Source organism: Sciurus vulgaris (genome assembly GCF_902686455.1).
Source record: "Sciurus vulgaris genome assembly, chromosome: X".
NCBI classification, from domain to species: Eukaryota; Metazoa; Chordata; class Mammalia; order Rodentia; family Sciuridae; genus Sciurus; species Sciurus vulgaris.
In genome coordinates this window covers 42,640,254-42,665,387 of record NC_136471.1, presented here as the reverse complement: position 1 = coordinate 42,665,387, position 25,134 = coordinate 42,640,254, and the positions used below count along the sequence as shown (strand labels likewise).

At 35.6% G+C, this 25,134-nt stretch overlaps 2 protein-coding genes across 4 annotated transcripts in view; one reads left to right on the top strand and one right to left on the bottom strand.

The window, feature by feature from the left end:
• The window catches only part of COL4A6 (collagen type IV alpha 6 chain), a 304,446-nt gene extending 294,078 nt beyond the window's left edge, over window positions 1-10,368 (bottom strand). For 2 of the 3 annotated variants that reach the window (XM_079124394.1, XM_079124396.1), the window contains exons 1-2: window positions 10,030-10,368; window positions 7,708-7,759 (exon numbers count right to left, since the gene is read on the bottom strand). In XM_079124394.1, the coding sequence (XP_078980520.1) occupies window positions 7,708-7,759; window positions 10,030-10,094 (117 nt within the window). In that variant the 5' untranslated portion in view covers window positions 10,095-10,368. Of the gene's footprint in view, window positions 1-7,707; window positions 7,760-7,952; window positions 8,207-10,029 lie in introns of those variants that run through there. The other variant, XM_079124395.1, reaches the window with a different exon arrangement.
• Window positions 9,572-25,134, top strand: part of COL4A5 (collagen type IV alpha 5 chain) — a 227,026-nt gene continuing 211,463 nt past the window's right edge. The window contains exon 1 of the mRNA XM_079124399.1: window positions 9,572-9,967. Within this exon, the coding sequence (XP_078980525.1) occupies window positions 9,887-9,967 (81 nt within the window). The 5' untranslated portion in view covers window positions 9,572-9,886. The remainder of the gene's footprint in view (window positions 9,968-25,134) is intronic.

Sequence of the window (25,134 nt, the reverse complement as noted above, 5' to 3'; positions counted from 1 at the left end):
GTCTAATTCTTGTATCCTCTCTCTTAAACATCACACCATTTGAACAAGGTTGTTATTTTTCCATCATATGGATTGTTACTGGAGTTATCACTAGTAATTATTAAGATAGAGAAGGAAAAGACCATTGTTGCAAGCCATTCAATGTAGATCTGTGTACTCACTTTAGTGTTATCAATTGATCACCTATGTTATACCTGTTAGAATCCTGGACATTGTAAGTACAAGGTTGAAAAGGGCAACACAGTCATTTAAGCAAGGAGATTTCAATGCACATGGTTAAGTGTTACCAAAGAAGCTAACGAGCTTCAGAAGCACAGAGGAAGGAAAAGTGAGTTTATTCCAAAGAAGTCTGAGATTGTTTAATTGAGAAAATGCACTAGATCTATGTATTAAGGGTTGAGTAAGAGTTCACAAGGTAGAGGAGAAGCTAGAAATGATGGAGAAGATAAAGGAAACAACATATACAAGAGTAAAGAGATGTGAAAAAACATAAAATCATTTGGGAATGGTTCAATCTGAATGAAGTGTAATATACACTATTTTGGGAAGTGTAATATACACTAGTTTGGGAAGGAAAGCTGGAAGGAAGAGACACATGAGGCTACAAAGGTTGTTGGGACTAGATAAGGAAAGTCCTTGAATTTGCCAAACCAAGGCTATGTAATTCAGAGTGGAAAAAGTAGAAATCTAACATAGGTTCTAAATCAGGAGATAACACAATTGGATTTTTTGTTAGTAAAATACTGCGGGCAATGTAGAGATTAGAATTGAATTAAGAGGTCAAAAAAAAAAAAAAAACAGTTTGTAGGCTAGTGATGTTTGAGGATGAGGTTTGGAACCAAAAGAGTATGAATGGGAAAGTCAGAGTCTACAGATTTTTGGTAAAACTAATGGAACTTGTGAAGAAGGATGGAGATAAAGAGAGTTGGTGGCTGACTATGCAGTTTCTTCCTGAAACTGGGTAGATGGTAATAAAAAAAAAGAAGAAAAGGATCACAGTAGGACTGGGCTTGAGGCTCAGTGGTAGAGTGCTCGATTGCCATGTGTGAGGCACTGGGTTCAATACTCAGCACCAAATAAAAATAAATAAATAAAATAAATGTACTGTGTCCATCTAAAACTTAAAAAAAAAGGATCACAGTAGCTTGGAGTGTCAATGGGAAGGACAAGAAAATAGATCCACCTTTTAGAGATGGTATATTTGGGTGATAAAAATAATTGTAGCTGGCTTTAGTTGAGTCCTTATACTAAATTCCAGGCACTATTGTAAGAATTTAGCATAAGTACTCAACTACAGCCAGGTACAACTGAGAGTGAGACAGAGAAAGAAAGAAAGGGGGGATAGTCATTGAGAGACAGGTACAAGGGCTTAGTAAGCAATTGGAAATATAGGTTAGGAGCTGAAAAGGGATGTCTGTGCTGGAGATACAAACTTGATGGTCATCAATGTAGAGGAGGCATAGTGAAAATCATTGAGGTAACACAGCAGCAAGGGATGAAAGGCTCAGAAAAGGTCATCATTTTAAGGATCATGGAGCAATGAAGACTATAAGCTCTCTAACTAGAAAAATCATGACTATCTTGTTTACTACTGTGTCACTAGGGTCTAGAGTAATACTTGAAATACATTGGTTTGCTCAATAAATATTTGTTGAATAAATAAAATTTTAGAAAGATCAGAAAAGCATAAGAAGAATCAATGAGCCATAGTGTGTGTCCTGGAACTCAAAGGGAGAAAGGAGGTTTCAGAAAAAAGGAAAATGCTAAATAACATGTAGAAAAGTCATATGGACTAGAAAATACAAAGAATACATGGCGTCAGATAGTTAAGAGTCATTAGTAGACAGAAAGAGGGCAACTGTGGTGGAGTAAACTCAGTCTAGAATATTAGAAGTTAAAGGATAAATGGTCATTGAAAAGGAGTAGACAAATTCCAGGAATCTGGCAGTAATGTCACTTAAAGGATGAGAGTTACTGAAGAAAATGAAGCTTTGGTGTTTTGTTTTTGATTATTTTTTAATATTGGAGGAAACCTAAATATTGTCCTAGAAGTAAAACAGAAACTCTAGGAGAAGAATAAAGAAGGTAAGAGAGTGGATAATTGCTCTTAGTTAATTTTCCCATCATTATTTTCTCTGAGGCATGTTTATCAGGTTTTCTATATACATTTAGTTAGACCTTAAAAAAGTTAAAGCCCTAAGATCTGCTTCACTGGGACACTTGGTCAGCTAAAAAGCACTTGATAGTTTAATATAGTCTAGTGCTTTCCTAATATGATATGTAGATATAAACAAACATACATAGAAGTTATCTATACGAAATAGGAAAAGTCAATACTCCAAGCATATTGGCAAAATTATGGCATTATCTATATAATTCAAGCAAGCAATAACCAATATGCAACAATGACAAGTTAATTACTTTCATTATATCTTAATGAGGTAATCATGGCAATAGCATACTTTTCCTGTGATCAGGCTTAACTATAAGCTTAAAGAATATATGGGAATATTTACTAGAGAATTCATACTACACCTAAAAACTAAAGGACTGTTCATATTCATATTTCAACAAAAATCCCCTTCTCCCTGGACAAACTTTAGAAAATGACATTTTGTTTACTGTAAAAACTAATTTCCTAAAAAGAGGTTCTTTTTTAATGCCATGGTTCTTTTTTAATGACTGACCATCTAGGAAAGTCTACTAACTTATTTTTAGAATAGTATTGTTGGGCTGGTGGTGTAATTTAGTGGTAGTGTGTGTGCTTAGCATGTGTGAAGTACTGGGTTTGATCTCCATTACTGCCAAAAGAATAACAGCAACATTAGTAGAATGTACAATGAAATTCATGGGATTGCAATAGAAATCAATTATATCAAAATGAAACACAGAGTGTGTGCTTAGCACGTACAAGGCACTGGGTTTGATACCCAGCACCACATGAAAAGTAATATTCCTAAAATAATATAATAAAAATTCATGGGATTACAATGGAAACCAATTATACTGAAATACAATAATCAAAACACATAATAACATGCAGAAGCTAGAGTGAAATAAATGAAAGGGGGAGGAAAGGATAAGACCACATAAAGAACCAATTAAATACAAATTAATAAATGAGCAGAAGGAATTCTAAGAAGGGGAGGGGATCATGGAAGGGAAAAGGACAGGATCATGACTGAAATAAATTTCCATGCACGTATGAGTTTGTCAGGATGAACCCAATTACTATGTATAACTATAATGCTCTAATAAAAATAATTTTAAAAACATAATAAATTTGTGACATGGTAATATGTTTCCTTACTAATAAACTGAATAATATGTCATACCTTCCATTTCTTTCTTAAAATGTTCATATTTGATCTACAAATAGTTTAAATATATTATCATCCAGGTATTATCTATGTACATAGTCACTTGATGATTCACTTGATAGTGTACTTGTACATCTACACCAGTGTTCTCAGTCATCCCAAGAAAAATATTCTATGTATAAAAACACACATGTATATGTTATATATTGAAGTTATTCAAAGATAGTGGATGTAGGAGATGTACTAGCAAAGCAGATAACTGCTTTAACAATCCATGGAGATACTGCCCCAAATGAGGCAAATACAACTCTGATGTTTAAAGTAGGAAGGGATTTTTCTCCATCTCTGAACTCCTTTAACATGATATTCACACTCTGATGACTATTACAATGACTGGGAAAATCACAGTGGAAAGGGCCAACCTAGGCAAGTTACAACTTTAAAGAAGGAAGTTGACTTACAACTTTAAAGAAAGATCTTGACTTGAAAGTGGTTAAAGGAATTTTACCTATGCTATCTGTAGAAGGGACAATAGATGCGTTTTTCTCCTTTTACTCTCCACCTGAACCCAAAAAATGTCTCTCACTAGGCCTTTTAATTTAAGTATGTTTGATTCTGTTGGAAACGTTTATGAAAGTACATTTGTACAGGAGCAAAGTAGGAAGAAAACTAAGGACTGTGACTACTATGAGGTATGTTTTATCTCCTAGACACAATGGCCTATGGTGAGATTTGTATCTTTGTAGTTTTCTTCTCTAACAGGATATAAGTATATACATGTAATAATTTATCATTAAGCAGTCTCTCTCTCTCTCTCTCTCTCTCTCTCTCTCTCTCTCTCTATATATATATATATATAGTGTGTGTGTGTGTGTGTGTGCGCGCGCGCGCGTGCGCACGCACGTGTGTGTATATGTAGTACTGGGGATTCAATTCAGAGCTGATTTACCACTGAGCTATATCCCCACCCCATTTTATTTTTTATTTTGAGACAGGGTCTCATTAAGTTGCTTAGGGCCTTGCTAAATTGCTGAAGGAGCCTCAAACTTAAAATTCTCCTGCTTCAGCCTCCTGAGTCCCTGGGATTACAGGTATGCACTACAGTGCCCAGCTATAAGCAGCCTATCTTTTAAGGAATGAATATAATAACTTCCATTGCCTGAAAGTTCAGGGAGGCTGAGGCAGGAGGATAGCAAGTTCAAAGACAGCCTCAGCAAAAGTGAAAAGCTAAGCAACTCAGCGAGACCCTGTCTCTAAATCAAATAAAAATTAGGGCTGGGGATGTGGCTCAGTGGCTGAGTGCCCCTGGGTTCAATCCCCAGCTACCCCCAAAAGTAAATTCCCAGAGAATTAGAAACAATATTTAAATGAGCATAGCACAGCCACTATGTTAGTCAGACATTTAACTAAAGATGATTTTGGAATTCTGAAATCCTAGGCTCTATCTCGTTCAGATAAATCGTACAAATATTTCACTTGAATAATCATCAATTCTTTAAAATAAATTCAATGGAAACTCATCATTAAATCCTGGATTTTAACATTTAGCTTTTAATTCCTTACAAGTTGTAAATTCTTTAAAAATGCACCTAAATTATCCTATCTTTAAATGTATAACAATATTCCACTATTGGCAACTTAATTCTCACAGTGAAGAGACTTTGTCCTAATGAAATGCAACAAAATTCCTGCCATTTTGTTTACAACAAGTTTTCATTACTACTACTCCAAGGCACAGAAAACTCAATTGTCTAAAATCAGCTAGGTGTGGTGATGCACACTTGTAATCCCAGTGGCTCGGGAGGCTCAGGCAGGAGGATCACAAGTTCAAAGTCAGTATCAGCATCTTAGTGAGGCCCTAAGCAACTTAGTGAGACCTGTCTCTAAATAAAAGATAAAAAATGACTGGGGATATGGTACTGTGGTTAAACACCCATGGGTTCAATTCCTGGTACCAAAAAATAAATAAATAAAATAAAAATAAAACCATCCCACCATCTCCAGTACTGGGGATTAAACCTAGGGCACTCTACCACTGAAATACATCCCTAGCCCTTTTTATTTTTTATTTCGATACAGGGTCTCACTAAGTTGCTGAGGCTGGTCTTGAACTTGCAATCCACCTGCCTCAGCCTCCTGAGTTCCTGGGATTATGGGCATGCACCATTGTGCCCGGCTCTTGTATAAACCACCTAAAAGATGAAAAATACTACAAACCTAGAGAATAAATTGGAATTGAGAACAGAAGTTGAGGACCAGACAATGTAGATGAGATTCCATTGCAGAGTTAAATGGTGTGTGTGTGTGTGTGTGTGTGTGTGTGTATTTATATGTATATATATATACATGTGTATATAAATATCTTCCCCTTGAAAAAAGTCATCCTATAAGAACGTATCCTGACTCTCTTCTTTCTTTTTGCCATTTTTTCCAAAAACTAGAATAGCTTTACAAGGGAAAATATATCATGCATAATTAAATCATAATGAAGGAAGCAACTATGGACTTAAATAAGGCAAAAAATAAAGTATTGTCAGTGGATATCAAGGTTTATTTTAGTCTCACCATGGTCATGCACACTGATATATCAGATGTCATTGTAAAACAATGAGACAACATCTAGAACCTATGCACCAAAACAGTGTTGGATTTTGAAGACTCTGATACTTGGAAGAAATGGAAGCATCATCTCCCAATCAGATCATGTGACAAAGGATGTTTGTATAAAACATCTGGGAAGTCTTCAGCTCTTTTGAATGATCTGTAGAGTTTTTCCCAAAAGTACACTGAATAAGATCAGCCAGTGTCTAAAAATAAATGTATTGCTGGAGGGTATTCTGCCCAAGTGTGACATTTTTACAAGTGGCAAGATTCCTGGACAAATTGTTAACTAATCAAAATCTGGCATTTTCAATAAATGTAGTATTGAGCCTCAAGGTAACACATAACTAAATTTGTATAAGGGAGGAATCAGATGGAAAAGTGCACAGAGTCCTAGATCAATATTTCTGCTTATAAAGTCTAGAACATACTTACATAAGAGCCAATGTTCTGAGTTAAGGGGTTACGAGTTTTAGATTTTAAATTTTCTGACGTTACCTTCTTTTCATAAGAGAAATAATTTCACCTCATTCTGATATTTTCTTAAAGACATTATATGCTGGGATAAAGTCCTCCATTTTTTCATAAGCACGATAGGTGATTTTATTAGCTAGAATTAAGTATGGTTCTAGAAATCATATTTAAATGATTAAAAATAGAGCAAATCTATTAAAATAATCAAAACCAGTGAGATAAATATTTTGAATATATATTTATCTGTTGTCTATACAGTAAATTACTACTATTATTAAGAGGGTTTTTTAACACTGCAATGAAATAGTACTCAATAGCTGAACAACTTCATATTTGAACTCAACGGTTAACTATTTCTGCTATCATTAGCTAGTTCAACTGGAAAATTTCAATATCTCAGACTATTTGGGTCACTTTACCTTTGTGAAATTACCCTAGTAATTTCATTTTTTGAAGTTTATGGAGTCCACTTAATTTTTTTATTAATTTTTTTATAGTCACAAATGGACAGAATGCCTTTATTTTATTTGTTATTTTTATTTGGTGCTAAGGATGGAACCCAGTGCCTCACACATGTTAGGCAAGTGCTCTGCCACTGAGCTACAACCCCAGCTCTTCACTAAACTTTTCTTGAAATGATGTCTACAGAAATTCCTTTGCCTGCAGTCTCTATAGAATTTGATGAATGATATCAAACAGTCTATGAAATGTTAACTTTTATACGTTATTTTTGTCTTAACTACTTTAACTTTTCACTTTCTGATACAAAAAACCAGGAAAAGGCAATAGCAGGTAGAAACTGAACATCATATAGTGGTACTAGTTTTTGATACTGTCAAAAGACTAACAAGAAAATACTAAGTTTAATTTCTATAAGATTTGCTACAATTTTGAGTCCCACTCCTTGATACTCTCCTCCCACTCTCAAACGTGTTTGCCAATTCATGTTCTTATAGACCAGGGAAAATTTCTTTTGCTTGGGAGATGGATGTAGAGGAAGGCATCATATGTCACTCATCTTAAGTTGTCCGGAAGAAGCTCAGAAATGTGTGCCTCTTGTGTCTCCTACTTTTATTTTCCCAACCCGTTACAAAGTTTTAGGACAGGAAGATGCCTGGGTCCCAAGGGCATTAGCCTAACACAGAGCTTGCTGTTCCTCTTCAAGAACCCTATTAACTCCCATTGGAAAGGAGAGCGATATGAACTCAGTTTCGTGGTACAACCCTCTGTAACTCCCTAACACAAACCCAAGAGGTGGGGAAAAGGAGGGGGTCCAAAGAGGAGGAGGGAAAGGGGTCAGGAGAAGACTCACCGCTTCTACCAGTTCTTCGGTCAGGCAAAAGGAAACCAGAAGCAGCCACAACCTGAAACGAGACGGAGTGTGAGTGATATTGGCTCTCTGGGTTCTAGGGTCTTGCGTCTGCCGCTACCCCCCCAATCCCTTTTTGATGCCTGATTCCACTTTCTTTACAGTGACAGAAGTACAAATATAATCCGGCCTGGCAAAGTAGCCCGAAGTAGGAAAGAGAAGGGAAGCTCAGAGCAGCAAGAGCTCACCCAGGGTGCATGCTTGCGGCTCCTCAGACGCTGGGTCCCGGGAGACTGCTAAGTGGCTCCGCGGCGCTGGCTCATCGGGACTCCGTTGATGCTCGGCGGCTGCTTTCTTACTCAGGACAGGATAAGAGGGCTAAGTGGCTCAGTTTAGAAAAAAGCAGTCAGCTTCCAGATAAGAAGTGCCTCAAAGGGAAAAACGCTCAGCGGTGCCCGCTACAACTTGCTGCACTCAAGAGATAGTTCCATGCGCCAGGAGAGGAAGGAATGGAGGGGAACGGGGCGTGGCTGTCTGTTGTCAATCATCCCCCCTACCTTGGGCAGCCGGTTGTCTCTCACATTCAGGCACCTCTGCACACAGCAGTTCCAAATGTCTCCACAGCTTCATGCACAGGCATTTAGAAACTAATATACTAAGACTTAAGCAACTAGGCATTATATACTTCCGTAAATCACTGTTAAATTACACATAAATAGAGTTAGGCATACTATTCCTACATCTACAGGCCCCAAAGTGCTCATGCACTCAGGCCTAGTGCATGCAATATTCATTCTTATTGATTGCACACTAAGCACTTGGGAAGATAAGGGGGGGTCCCTGGAGTTGTAAATCGACTTACTCTAAACTCAGCAGAACCTAAGGATGAATGGGCCCGCGTGAAACAGATCCAAAAGACTCTAAAGTGGTTAATCCTAGGGAGCGAGATAACTGAAATATTCTGAGGAATTCCTCAGCAAGTTCCTGAAAGACTCTCCAAGGAGACCACAAATGTATTTTCTGGGCTTTTAGGCACTTTAAAAAATCTATCAGAATTACCAAAGTAATGTTCAAGTCTACTTTATGGGGGAGATGCCAATTCAATTGCCATCAACTCCATATACATATTTCCAGTTAGGTGTTTGTGTTCATTCTAAGGAAAACCGCACTAAAATGATTTAATTCCTTTGCCATGTATCCTTCTGAAACACAACTACAAGAGTCAATACCTTTGTTAGGAGATAAATATTAATTATGGAATTCAATGTGGTTAAGTAAAAAGATGTGACTGTATCATGACAACATTCAACCATATAATAATTCCTAATGCATAGAGTGCCTCCAACTCCTGTACATGTATCACACGTCGATTATTCACACACACTTAAATATGTTCATTTTCTTCATTCATAACTCTATATTTCCAACATTTTTACACTTTCTACTTGTATACAGAAACTTTGCTCTGCGAGCACTCGGATGACAAAGACAACCAGAAGCCCAGAAAGCTGCGACCAAAATTCGTTTCTAATGATTAACAATAAAAAGCACAGTCTCTCTGAGATCCATCCGCTAAAAAAATAGTCCCAGCTCAGGTTTATTTGTAATTGGCTTTGATGCTCACACCAATGAGTGGAACTGGGCAGGGAAGAGTAGTGCAAACGGAAGGTGCAAATGAACGAATAGGAAAGCTTCCCGGTTGAACTCACGGAGCTCAATCTACTGGTCTAGAAGTTTCCCTCCCCCAAATAACTGAGCGTCACTCCCTCGCAGGTTGCTGGTGGAGTCTAAAGCGGTGGCGGAGTGATACTTAAATTCCCTGGTGCTGGCGGGGAGGGGGCGGTGCGGGAGGGGGAAGAGAGGGCGGAAAGTAGATCTGTGGGACTTGAGTGAGGAAAAAGTTTGCAAGTCTGGACAGAAGGGAAAAGTGCTCCCGAGAGACCGGCTTTGGGGAGTGGAGGGGGGAGGGAAGAAGAGCTTCTCTTCTTTCTCTCTTTTTTTTCTTCTTCTCCCCCCCGTACTTCTTTCTCTTCACCCAAGCCGACCTACACAATTGGGACACCCTCGCTGTCCCTCTCCTGCTCTAGCTCTCTCCCAATAAACCCTCAAGATTATGTCAGTTGGTCCGAGCCAGCCGGGGATTTCGTGCGGGTGCTGAAGAAACTGCGGGAGCCGGAGAAGAATGAAACTGCGTGGAGTCATCCTGGCTGCTGGCTTGTCCTTACTGGCCCTGAGTCTTTGGGGGCAGCCCGCAGAGGCTGCGGTAAGTCCTCCCCCGCCCCATCACCGCACTCTCACGCTTAAATCACTTTTTTGTCCCTTTACCTTCTTTTCTCCTTGGCCTTGTCTACGGAATTCCACTTTGCTTTTACTCGTTTATGAAGAAACATCTTATTTACGACGCTGGTAACTCAAGCCTTCCGAAGTCCAAGGGAGAGTTTTAAGTGTTTAAAAATAGGGCTATTTGCTTCCCTGCAGCTAGCACTTCTGGGGCAAGAGCAGAGGCAGGGTGGGAGACGATTATTAATGGATCACTAGGCTCTGGTGGGTATTTAAAACTTTTCCTCCCCTCCTCCGCCTTAGGGTGTTTCCCAGACTGCCGGCTAACCTTTTCACTACTTGTACCCACCCACACACTCTTTTTAAACTTTGCCTATAGTTTAATATTTCTGGTATTCTAAAATACAGCTTTCATCAAAGTGCTAGGTGACCAAATCAAGTTTGTCCCCTTTGCTCTCTCCTTAAGCAACACGAACCTACCACTGGTCAGTAAAGCCAGTGACCTGCTTTCCCCTATTGACGACCTTGCTATACAAATGCTAAGGTAAAATACCAAGCAAAGCGAGGTAGAGAGATGGCCTCAGTCTTCAGGTCTTTCAAGTGATTTTTTTTTGAGTGATGGGTTTTTGTTTGTTTCCTTTTTTTAATTCACAAAAGCACCTGAACAAATTGAGAATTTGCTCATCACCTATTTAAAAGAAATAATTCTTTTTTTTTTTTTCCAAAAGAATGAGATTTTTCTGGGTTAAAGGAGAATGAACATGTGAAACGACAGACCAAAAAGATCCACTGGGTTTTAGGAATTCAGAATTAATACTTAAATATCTCTCCAGAAGGATATCTGGGTAGTCCCACCCACTATCCTTCTGGAAATGAGAGGTAGATGTAAATGAATGAATGACTTTATCACAGAAAATGTTCTCCAGCCTGGAGCCCGTCATCCCTAATTTCACTTAACCTCTAAAGAATAAGTGTGTGACAAATTATTTAAATGTTTTATTTGAGTGATTATAATAGGTGGTTTTAAAAACACTTTAATATGAGATCATGGCTTAGGCCTTCACATGGTTGACTGACTATCAATTCTTTATGTGCAGTTGCTATGTTATAGCTTATCTAAGTCCTTTTTTAAGTTAGCTGTCTAGCTTCCCTGCAGCACTCAGCATGCCTCAGATCACATTGCCCTCTTTCTGTTCTTCAGAAAGTGTGTACTCAAGGTATGCAAACTTACTTTTCTTTTACTGTGAGTACAATATAATTATGATGGCAAATCTGAAAAATCATGCATATCAAATATTTTAAATTATGCATGACATAATTTCCCTCCATCAAAGTAAATAAATGATTTAAAATGGCTTTTTTGATGCAGAACATCATTAATGGGTTAAGGTGTAGCCATTCAATAGAGCTGTAGACAGTTGTATGAAACTACAATTGTGTTGTTGAAAATAGTTCACTTTAAAAACATCTTGGTATCTACTGCTTATGGCGTTTGGCCCTGGGGCAAAGATTTTGTGAATATTTCATTAAATATTTCTCTCTTCTTTCTGTTGACATTGCTAATAATAAATGTGAACCAGATACCAATTATACAGGTGTGCAAAGCAACACTACACATCAATTTATATTAAAAGTGTTCTTTTTATGATTGACAAAACAGAATCAAGCTTGCTTTCTTGGATTCTTAAAGTAGTTTTCATAAAGAAATTACAGTTTTTTTCTTTTTTCCTCCCCTGTAATTTTTAAAGGATATTTTCTTATCATTAGAATATTATACCTTTGTTAAACTAGGGATTTACTTTTTGTGCTTTATACATTAATATCCTAGTTGGATGAATGTTTTAATCATGTCAAAAATATGAATGGTATCCGCTCTTCATACTAGTGTGAGGGATATTGGTAACCTTCTTCAGAGTGAAACTGACTGGTAGTAGGGCTACTTGTTGACTGAAGCAGTCTAGTATTGTAGGTTTTTATATCAAGAAGAGCATTGCTATTTAAATTGCTTTGCTGTTTCATACTTAAGTGATTTCTTTATCTTGAAGTCATACCAAATTGGGATATCACAATATGTAGGTTTTCTCAGTGTTCATTAGGTGGAATAAAGTAATTGAAAGGTGAGCAACAAGAGCAAAAGGGAGGTTTAGATTGAGAAGTTCATATCTAGTGATGGAAATAGCATTTTTTGCCTTTTTTATTGATGCAGTATAATTTTACATAATAGTGGGATTCATCATACTATATCCATATATGCATAGAACATAATCAATTTCATTTCATTCCCTAATACCTTGCCTTCCCTCCCCTCCTTCCTTTCCCTGATCTACTTGTTCTACTTTACTAATCTCCCTTCTGTGATTATTATTATTTTTGTTTTAATTAGTGCGGAAAATAGCATATTTTTATGTTAAGACAATTGTACTTGTATAGACGGACTCAGCAGGACATATACTTAAATCTATGGATATGGATATATGTACAATGTAAAAAAATTATACTACTTTTACTATCCAAATGTGATTAAGTTGGTTTTTGTGCAGTGAAGTGGATATAGTTCTCTAATTTAAATATATTATGTGCCTTGTCACCAGTGGCAAGAATTCATCAAGGGTGGGAGTGTGGTTTGGAGACTTGAAATAATTTTTCCTCTATGAAATGTACTGCTCCATAGGAACAGTTTGTCATCATTGTCTTCATTATCATTATATTTTACATTTTCGACAGTTTATTATGTGCTAGGCTCTATGCTAGTATAGTAACAGACATTGTCATAAATTAATCATGTGTGTGTGGGGGGGTGCTGGGGATCAAATCCCAGGCCTCATGCATGCTAAACACTTGTCTTCTTCACAACAGACTTATAAGGTAAATATCATTATTGCAGATGAGAAAAATACAAATCATAGAGGATGGATAAGTAACTTGCCAAAAATCACATAGGTAGTAAGTTGTAGAGCTGAAAAATTTAAATTTGGACAGTTTGACTCCCTTTTCCCTTAACAACTCTTATACTGTCTCCTTTGTATGTAGCCTATAGAGATTTAGTTAGTATTCAGAGTATTTGGACTTCTACTTTTTGGAGAGTGACACAGAAGGTACAATGAAAATGACAGCAGAGATTGCTTTTCTTCCTGCTGACATTAGAAGAAGTAGCATAGTATAATGGCAGATGGAGCTTTGGACTTAAAAATATCAGAGTTTGATCTATAAATTTGTATCTATGTAGAGTGAGGTAATTTAAATGCAGTTTAAAAGCAATTGCTATTGCAGGTTGTTTGATTTTATGCAATCACAATATATAAAATGTTAGATTTAAAAAAAAAACTATAACTTGTGGTAGATGATTGACTTTAAAGAAAAATTTCTCTTATGATTCTTTAATTAGTCAGTTTCCACAGTAATTTTAAATATGCTGAACTTTTCAGGAATGTCTCCTGTGTAAAAACAGTGTATATGTGTTTGGTAGCACATTTCTATTTAAAATGTTTAATTCAGTTTTGTTGTTACCAATTTGCATATGCCATCATGTCCAATTCTATTTGCTTAATCACCTGTATATCTTTAGTCTTGTGCATCTATTTATACTTGTGCCCGTCCTGTGACTGTGCAAGAGTGTGTACATTTTTTCCTAAATATATTTGACCGAGTATGTCTGTGTATGCAAGACTTAAGACTCTTTACCCAGTTAATGTTGATAGATAACTTGGTTAAAAGAGTGTCTGCTGAGTTTATCAGCTGTAAAGTCACGATTTCCTCCCTTTGTAATTACAAAGTGAGATCTTTTGAAATTATACAGGGCAGTGTTGTAAGACACTGCAAAATATTTATTTCTCATTTGTCGCCACCTGCGACATCCTTTTCCCCCCACACTTTTAGCATCTATTAATGTTTTGACATAAATAATTATTACAGTGACAAATGGTGATTTTAATTTTCTGAAAAATTTACATTTATTAATTAATTGAATTCTACTATAATGGAATGTTTCCTTTACTATTACTGGTATTTTTTTTTTTTTTTTGCAGTACTAGGGATTGAACCCAGAAACATTATCTCTGAGCTACATCCCCAGACTTTTCTTTTCTTTTTCAAATTACAGCTGTGTAATTACACATATATAGTAGTTGAATTCATCCTGAGAAAATTACATGAGCCTGGACTTCAATTTCAGTCTATTTTTCTTCTTTTCCCTTCCCCATTCCTCCCATTTCCCCCCCCCCTTTCTCTACACTGGTAGACTTCCTTTAGCTCTTCTTTTTATTTATATTTGATTGATTCTTTTTGCTTATACATAAAGGTGAAATTCCCTGTGGTATATTTATGTTATATGTGTACGTAACATTATTTAAGAATTAATTCTGCATGGCCTCAGGTTACCCATCCCTCCACTCTGCCTCTGCATCTCCTCATTCTGTTACTGAGCTTTCCTAAATCTTTATCCTTCCCTCCCCCTTTCTTTCATTTTACTCTTGCTTCCACATGTGAGATAAAAGATTCAACCTTTTAGTTTCTGAGTTTGGCTTATTTTGCTTAGTGTGATGTTCTCCATTTCCATCCATCTGTCAACAAATGCCATAATTACATTTTTCTTTATGGCTGAGTAGAACTCCATTGTGTATATATATATACACATTAATCCATTCATCAATTGACAGTCATCTGGTTTGATTCCGTAATTTAGCTATTGTGAGTTGTGCTGCTGTAAACATTGAGGTGGATATATCCGTATCGTATACTGATTTTAGATATTTGGGGAAAATACCAAGTAGTGGGATATCTGGGTCATATGGTGGTTTCATCCCTAGTTTTTTGGAATCTCCATACACCTTTTCAGAGTGGATGTACTAGTCTGTGGTCCCACCAACAATGTACAAGTGTACCTTCTTCCCCACATCCTCATCAGCATTTATTGCTTTTTTGTATTCTTGGTCATTGCCATTCTGACTGGAGTAAGATAAAATCTTATTGTAGTTTTCATTTGCATTTCCCTGAGTGCTAGAGAGGTTGAACATTTTTTTTGTATATTTGTTGGCCATTTGTGTTTCTTGGAGAAGTTTCTGTTTAGTTCTTTTGCCCATTTATTGAATGGGTTATGGGTTATTTGGGTTATTTTGGTGTTACATTTTTAAATTTTTTTTTTATATATTCTGGATATTGATCTCCTATTGGAGGAATACTCAGCCCATTTTTTTAAAGTCATTTTGAGAGAGGGTCTCCCTTAGTTGCACAAGTGGGTTCTGAACTTGCTATCATTCTGCCTTAGCCTCCCCAGTGGCTGGGGTTATAGGAGTGCACCACTGTACCCAGCTCCAGTATTGTTGTTTTATTTTATGTATTTATGTAGTCATTTGTTCATTTAAAGAAGTATAGACTTAATGAATGTTTTATTATATGGGTCATAATGAATAATACCACTATTACAGTTTTTTATTTGTTACCAAAATTACTACAGATTTGGCCAACAGGCATCCCTTCACATTGGCTTCTATGTCTGTTCAACTTGTTTCCATCATTTGTTGAGCTTTCCATTACTTTCTGGCACTACATAATGTTCTAGGCTCATTTCTACTTTCCTAGTCCCAATCCTGGAATGAGCCATTTCTCCAAGGAGTTCTGGTTCTTTTTATTAAAGAATGGTATTTAGAAACCAAGATATGAGTGCTTTTCATGTTCATTGCCACTGTGATGTCACTGCTTCTAGTCCTCAACAGATAAATTATTAAATATATGTATATATATATATATACATGAACACATACCTACTTTTATATCAGTCCCTTAGAATCTCTCATTATATATATATATGTATATATATGTATGTGTATGTATATGTCTCTCTCTGTATATATTTGTATATATATTAAAATGCATGTATATGATGGATTCATAACAGTGTGTCTGATTCCAGTCCAAGAACACTAAATAAAAACATATCTTTGATGTAGTGGGTCTCACTATTTTTTGGCATCTCTCCTCAGACATGTTTAGTTCGCTTTTTAAAGGTCTTACTCGGAGGTTTTAACTTGGCCTATGGAGTCAGAACTAAAATCTGACTAGTAGATATTTGACTTTTAGTAAAATAGTAAGGATGAGACAGGAGGCTCACAAGTTCAAATCTAGCTTCAGCAAAAGCAAGGCAGTTAACAACTCAGTGAGACCCTGTCTCTAAATAAAATATGAAATAAGGCTGGGGATGTGGCTTAGAGATTGAGTGCCTCTGAGTTTAATCCATGGTATCCTTACCCGCCCCCCCCCCCCCAAAATAGTAACCTCTGAGCCTTTATTTCCTCATTGGCAAAAGGGGGACAGCAAAACTTATCTCACAGATCATTTTGAGGATAAAGTGAGAAAAGTTATGTAAAACACTTAAAAGAGCATTTCATTGTTGTTTTTAAAACTATTAACTTGTTTCCTTCTGTGGTGGTGGTGGGGTTTGTTGGGGAGGCGACCCGGAGCCTTGCACATGCCAAGCACATCTTCTATCACTAAGCTTCATCCTCAACCCCTTAACTTCCTATTTTCTGCTTCATCAATTCTCTGCCTGATTTTCAAGGCTTATCATGATTTCTTCCATCATCCAACCTTTTTTTTCATTACATTTACAATGTACTCCCTCCATTCTAGCCTAGTTGAGTTTTCCTACAGTCCTTTGAGTATTGCATACATATTTTTGTTTTCCATCTTGATTTGAATCCTCTGGATACTAAGTCTTTGCTCAATTCTAGCATAATGTTTACAGTCATTCAACAGATATTTGTTCAGCAAATCCTAAGTACTTAAGGGTTTATTTACATTTTTCTATTTCTACCCTCATGGAGTTATATTTTCTACAAAACTATTTTGTGCTAGACACTATTGATAAAGGTAAGTAAGACAAGGTCTCTGCCTTCATGAAGTATACATGCTAGTAAGAATAGATAAAAAGTCCTTTGAAACTTTCACTTACTACTATCATATCAATTGCTGATTGTACCCTTCTTTGAACATATATAATACTTAGCCTCTCTTAGTTTGGTATTTATATGTATTTGATCTTACAAACTTTTATTTTATGGGATTTTATCTGTTTTTTCTACTCAGTAATATATTCTTTGGAGATGATAACTATATATTTGTTCATTCATTTAACCAACTTACATGTTGATTTTGTCTGAAGATAGGTAATAAATATACACTTAATATTGAGAAGCTAGAAATTTTGGAAAAATGTGAAGAAGAAAATAAAAACCTGTTTATAGATTCTGTAGACCAGAAATAACTTCTATTATTGTTGTGATGATTTTCCTTTCTATATAAATATTTAAAAATAAATTGATTAAAATTTAAAATAATTTAGAATCATACTATATACAATTTTATATTTCAAAGTTTTCCCAAAATTAAAATTCTTGGTTTTAAACCATTATTTTTAAATGATTATTGTTCATGCAATTTATGTTTATACACACAATAAAATATTTACCTGTTCACTTTTGTAGGATATATATTTTTTATTTATTTTTGTTTTAAACATTTTTTTATGGTTGTAAATGGACAGAATGCCTTTATTTTATTTGTTTAGTTTTATGTGGTGCTAAGGATGGAACCTAGTGCCCCACACACGTGAGGCAAGTGCTCTGCCACTGAGCTACAGCCCCAGACCTGTAGGATATATTTTTAAAATTAAAGATTTTTAGCTATTGTATTGAGTGCTACTGTGGACATTTCTTAGTCTATATTTTTAACTTATTTTATCATCACTGCCTCCTTCTTGGGGAATTAATGGGTTAAAGGCAATCCATATATTTAATCTTTTATATATTCAGTAGACTCTGATATATACAAAGGTCACATCAGCCTGGCACATTGGCACATGTCTATTATCCCAGCTACTTTGGAGGCTGAGGCAGGAGGATTGCAAGTTTGAGGCAAGCCTGGGCAGCTTAGCAAGATCCTACCTTAAAAATAAAAATAAAAAATGCTGGTGGTATAACTCAGTGGTAGAGTGATAGCCTAGCATGCATAAGGCCCTGGGTTAAATCCCTGATACCACACACACACAAAAGCTTACATCAGCAGATAAATTATGATAGCCTTTTCTAGTGATTAGTATTACACCTATTAGTGTCATTTCCACTTTTTTGAGTACTTTTTTATTTAAATAAAATTTATTTTAACTGATAAATAAAAATTATACATCTTAACAGGATATTATGTGTATATTTTGTAATGTTTAAAACAAGTTAAAGATGTATCTGTGCCCTCAAACATTTATCATTTCTTTATGGTGCAAATATTCAAAATGACCTCTTCTAGCTTTATCAAATGTAAAGTACATGATGGTTACATATAGTAACCATATTCTACAATATTACATCAGATCTTCTTGCTCTCATCTAACTGTAACTTAGTACCATTGATCAACCTCTCCCCAACCCTCCTCATGCATAATCTCCCCAGGTTCTGGTAACCACTATTCTATTCTCTACTTCTAAGAGATCAATTTTTATAGTTCCACATATGAGTGAGGTCATGCAGTACTTGCCTTTCTGTGCCTGGCTTATTTTACTTAACCTAATAATATCCAGTTCCATTTATGTTGTCACAAATGACAGGATTTCATACTTTTTATGAATGGATAGTATTCCATTGTTTATATGTATTATATTTTCTTTATCCACTCATCAGTTGATAGTTTTTTTTTCTGTTTCTTGACTATTGTGAATAACACTGCAATAAAATAGGAGTGCCTCTTGTACCTGCCGATTTCATTTCCTTTGCATGTATTCTAAGGAGTGTGATCATCAAATCATATAGTAGTTTTAGTTTTAAGTTTTCAAGCAACAATCATACATTTTTCCATAATAGCTGTAACTAACTTATACTCACACCAACAGTGTGCAAGCTTTCCCTTTTCCCATATTCTTCCAGAAATTATTATCTGTAGTCTTTCTAGAAATAGCCATTCTTACTGGGTGATATCTCATTGTGGATTTGATTTGTATTTTCCTGATGATAAGTAATGTTGCTTGTCTTTCATATACCTTGTGGCCATTTGTATATTTTCTTTTCAGAAATGTCTATGTAGATCAAGTGCCCAATTGTATTGGGTTATTTGTTTTTGTGCTCTTGAGATTTTGGAATTCCATAAATATTCTGGACATTAACCCCTTATCACATGTATTGTTTGCAAATGTCTTCTCCCATTCCGTAGGTTTCTTCTTTTTTAAAAAATAATTTTTTGTTGTCAGTGGAGCTTTATTTTACTTATTTATATGTGGTGCTGAGAATCAAACTGCCTCTTTACACTGTTAATTGTTTCCTTTCCTGTGCAGGAGCTTTTTGGCTTAAGTAATCTTATTTGTGTCCATTTGCTTTTGTTTTCTGTGTTTTGGGGGTTTTGTCTACAAAATCCTTGCCTACTGTTTCCACTTTTACATACAAGGAATTTGAGGCCCATGGAGATTAAATAATTTATCTAAGTTCATACAGTTAATAAGTGATGGGACCAGGATTTGAAACAAGGCAGTGTAGCTGATGACATTTTTCCTCAGTCTCTAATTCATAAATGATAGAAGTTAGAAAAATAAAGGTTATGTGGAAATGTTGAATAATTCCCACTGCCCTTTCTATAACTCCTTCTAACTGGTGACTTGATTGGCCTCAGTCCATTAATAATTCTTTACTGTAACTGTCTAGGCCATTTATCCTCAAGGGCCTAAATTTTAATTTTGTGAAGTATGCATCCTTTTACTTTTTCCCTCTGGACAAAAGGTGGAATGCCTCTCCCTCTTAACTCTTCATAGCTTAGCTCAGGTATAGCAAGCATACTCTCAGTCCACTGACATTCTCCTCCAGGAAAGCTTTGTGAATACATCTGAAATGTAAGCCTTCTCTGCCAAACATCCTCATCTTCTTTCCCAGACCTTGCACCATAAGCCTATCAGGCTTACACTTAAATGACTGTGTCTTAACTTAGTAATGTCCCTTGCTTTCATCTCACCCTTAATCTCTTCTCCCCACTTTGGGGTGATAATACCCTAGCCTGTGTCTCCTCTTTTTAGAAAATCAAATTTGTAAGTACATGTGGAACAAGATGCTCCCCAAGCTTTTGGCATCCCTCCCACTTTACCTTCTCCCTGCATTTCTTCAGTACTTAAATGGCTTTATTGCCTGCTTGCCAGCCTTGTTGCTTATGCAATTCAAATGTACTCCTCTGTAAAATCACAAACTGTTATGCATTCTGGCTTTTCCAGGTGGCATTTGAATAGCTGAACTTTAAGCTTCTGAGTGATAGAGATCTGCTCTTGCCAAATTAATTTCCAGAATGGTTTTTACCAATTATACTCCTATTGCTATTGTATAAGAGAGCCTGTGTGACAGTTTTAATAATTTTTTTTCCTATGTATTACAGTGACTATGGAATTGCTGTTCAATTGATTGCCAGTTGGTTGGCTGATTTGGACCTATCCTCTAATGATTTTCTTTTAAAATATAATCATTCCATCATCTCATCTTCTTCTGACAATAGCAGCCATGGAACAGAAGTCACTCTTGAAAACATAATCTTGCTGATTAACATTATAAATGAATTATCCAGACACATGGCTAAGGCTTTATTATAAAGATTTGTTTTTAATTGCAGTAATTCTTGAGGTTGTTTGGAGAAGCATCTTTAGTGTAATATCTGACATATAGGCTCCTATCATTTTAACAAACCAGATTCTCATTTTATGCATCAGTGCCTGAGTAAATAATTTCATAATCTGTCCAGGTCCAATTGTCCTTATTCCTTTAGCAGCGTCTGCTGGCCTTTAACCAAAAGGGAAGTCTGTGGTGGCACTTGCTACTCTGTAGAACTGGGAACCTTGAATCCCATGTTATTTTCTAATTAAAGACAACAAAAATCAAATTATATAAATGAAATAAGCTTTTGCTAAATTAATTTTTAACTTGTTCTTTTTTTACTGAATCTAAAGTAAACATTGGATTTACTTATTATACGGAAACTAAATCACCTTTCATAAGCGAGTGCTAATCTGGTTAATATTACTATTGTGTTTTTGACAGTGAGTAATAAAGTAGGACTCTAAGAAATTCTGTTAAGACATTTTATCATGTTGTAAATTCAGTCACATAGAACTCTTTAATTTGGAACTGACTGGTTTCCTTCCAGAATTTCATGTAGTATATATGACATTGAGTACTGAAGAGGATCTGAAAGTTTGAAGGGAAAAGTAGTCTAATGAGTGGGACACTACTGAAAAATGTATTACAGTCTACATTTCCAAGCTGTTCAATACTCTGCTAAAGGAGAGGAGATCCTTTTCTGTCCATACTCTCACAATATATCTAGTTGATTTAGTGAAGCATTCTGTATATGGAACAAAGGCATAATAATGCCTCTTTATATATGATGGAGTACTTTCCATTGCAAGTGGTAGAAAACATGAATTCAGTTATCTTAAACAAGGAAGAAAATTTTAACTCATATAATAGTAAGTTTAGAGGTAGATTGTCTCCAAGATTAATTAATTCAGAAAAATAATGACACTGTTAAGGATTTAGAATTTTTCTATTTTTCTGCTCTGCATATTATGCCTATTAATATACTAAAAAGATTAGTACCCCTCACACTCACAAGATGGCTGCTGCAGTTCTAGGGATCACATGCAAACACCATAATGTCCAATAAAAACATATGAATTGTTGGTGTATATCCCTTTCTATCAGGCTTGTAAAGTTTCTCAAAAATCTCACATCTCCACCCTGTATATTGTTGGTTTGTGTTATATATGTATGATTACACCAGTACATTTGGCAAATGGAGTAGGACCATGCAGGTAGATTTAGGTCAGCCACTTACACAACCATTCCTCACCAAAGCACATTGCTGCCTAGAAAAGTTAGAGGCGGGGCAGGAAGTCTCAATAAAATCAAGGATTTATTTTTAGGAAGGAAGCTATAAATCCTGTTCCACAATAAAAAAAATTGTAAGAAATTGGTGTTCGATTGAATATCAAATATATTATTTATATGGGGAAATTAATGTTTTGTAGAGTCATGCCAATGAAAGATCTTGACTATCTAACTGTAGTCATTCTAGAGTTGGAGGGGCACTGGGGTCCTTCATATCAATGGTTCTTAAAGTGTGGGACCCCTGGGGTACCCACAGTACTATCAAGGGAAATACAAAGTTTTTTTCTTAACCAGTGATATTGTCAGTCTGTTTGGGCTGTCATAACAAAATACCTTAGACTCAGGGGATTATAAACAAGATGAATTTATTTCTCATAGTTCTGGAGGTTGGAAAACCAAAGATCAAGGCAGATTTAGTGTCTGGTGATGACCTGCTTTCTTTTTCATAGAAGGTTCCTTCTTGCTGTGTCCTCTACTGGTAGAAAAGGGAAGAGGTCTTTCAGGTCTTCTTTACCAGGGCACTAATCACATTCATGAGGGCTCTGCCCCAGGACCTAATCATCTCCCAAAGAAGCCATCTACTAAAATCATCACCTTGGAAATTAGGATTTCAACATATAAATTTGAGGTGGGGACAAACACTTAAACCACAGAAAATATGGAGACCATTTTACCTTTTTCCACTGTTTTCACATTTACAGGATGGTGGGTAAAACTACTGGTAAAGTATATCAAATTGTCCTCATAATTATGTTTTTCATACTCTCAATGGGGAAAATCCAATTTTACCTAACAATGCCTTCAGTATAGAATTGATTTTATTAAATCTTGACCCTCAAGTGCACATCTTTTTAACATTATGTATGACAAAATGGAAAAGTTACATTAAACAATCACATAATATGAAGTAAGGTAGTTGTTCCTAGGAAGAGCACTTGAGCAACCATAGGAATTGTGGACTGAACTGATTATTGCATGGAATACATTTTTCCTTGAAGTGAACAGCTAAGACATACTGTGGTTATTTAGACTTAGGTATTTGACAGGCAATTTCTCAAAACTGAGCAAAGTCAGCCTATTGTTTTAAGGAAGACTACATGATATTTGTTACCAATGAAAAGTTTCAGCTTTTCAAAAGTGAAAATTAGAATTTTAGAAAAATAATCTTCTACTGTGAGTGTGACAGCTTTCCAAATCTTAGATTTTTCTAATGAGATCGGTGATTAAGTACTGTTTATGATTTTTGATATTGACAATTATTTTCACTTTGGAAGATATAGTTTTCATAAATATATATAGGCATGTATTATTGTCACTTCAAAATAAATGAATAAATAACTAATTATTTTAAATATTAGTTTGTTTTTGCAGTATTGGGGTTTGAATCTAGGGGCTTGCATGTGTTAGGCAAGAGCTCTCCCATAGTGCTATACCCCAAGGCCCCTTATATGTTATATATTGATAGATATTACTGATATAAACAAATGCTTTTGGGGTCTTCAGTTTGTAAACCACTGCTCTACAGAGACCAGCTCCATCATTTTACAGGAAAATACAGTGACTGATGAAAGATGCACTTAGTTATTTGCAGAGGCGGGGATGGAAGCTGTCATCTCAGAATTGTACTCACATCCTTTCTTTAGTATGCCACATTAGTCTAGGGATAGGTGAGCTGGCAATATGATTTTATAATTTTATTCATCTTGGTAGATGCATAACAAATACCACACAGAAAATGGAAATTATACTCATTTTTCTTCTATCTTCAATCAAATTGCAAAGTTAGGTTTTTGTTCTGATGCTTGGGATTTGAAAGAATCATTCTTGCTTTACCACCATAGCAGAACCAGGCATGGTGTCACACTCCTGTAATTCCAGTTACTTGAAAAGGTAAGGCAGGAGGATCACAAGTTTGAGACTGGCCTTAGCAATTTAGTGAGATCCTGTCTCAAAATAAAAAAAATAAAATAAAAAGGAGACTGGGGATGTGGATCAGTGGTAGAGCACTTAACTGATGTACAGAGGCCCTGAGTTCAATTTTCAGCACTGCAAAATGTAAATAAATAAATAGGACAGGGACTGTATCTCAGTTGTAGAGTGCTTTCCTATCTTTGCATTTGCCACAGTGTACAGATTTTCTTGAATATAGTTGGCTCTCAGTAGTTAGTTGTTTAATAAATGTTGAATTTGGGGGGAAATCAGTTTATTTGGAGAGCGCCAAGAGGCAAGACCTGGAATCAATGGATTAAATTTTAGGAACTTTTGATAACAAGAATTTTCTAATATGCTATTTAGTAACAGGAGTATCCCATTACTAAAAGTATTCAAATACAGGGTAAGTCCCACTTTGTCAGAAATATTCATGGAGTCTGTTTCAATATTAAGAGTCTATTGTTCTGATGTTAGAAGGAAAATTCTTGCTGAGTTCAAATCTGCCTTAATAATTTTAGAGAACTTTGAGGTGTAATTGGCATACAATACAGTACTTATATTTATGTTGTAAATTTTTGTTGTGCCCTATATACACCTGTGAAACCAACACTGCATTCATGATAATGAACATATAAATATCCCCAAAAGTTTTTGTTCCTCTTTTTAATCCCTCACTTCTTATTCCTATACCTTATCCCCAAGTAACAACTAAACAACTATCTGTATATCAGTTTTATTTTCTAGAGTTTGATATAATTGGGATTATATTTTATGTATACTTCCTTTGTTCTGGCTTCTTTCACTCAGCATAATTATTTAGAGATTTATCCACATTATGGCGTATATCCATAGTTCATTATTTTCTACTGCGTAGTATCCCATGTATGAATATACCACATTATATTGATGGAAATCTGCGTTGTTTCCAGTATATCTTTATTAAAGTAAAGCTGATATGAACATTTTTTGCATTTTAACTGTATTTTATTTAGGTATAATGTACATAAAGTGATATTTACTAATCTTAGTTGAACAGTTCAATCATTTCTTAATAATTATATATACTTAGGTAACCAACAACCAGATCGACATATAGTCTTTCCATTAACCTAGAAAACTCCTTCATGCCCCTTTTCTTTCAGTACCATTTGTGTCCTGTCTAAAAATATCTTAAACTCCAAGGTGGTAAAGATCACATTTTCCTTCTGAAATCTTTATAGTATAGTTTCAGATTTTGCATTTACATTTTCATACTTATAGAGATAACCAGTTGTTCTGGTACTGTGTATTGAAAAGAAAAATCCCTTTTTCCATTGAATG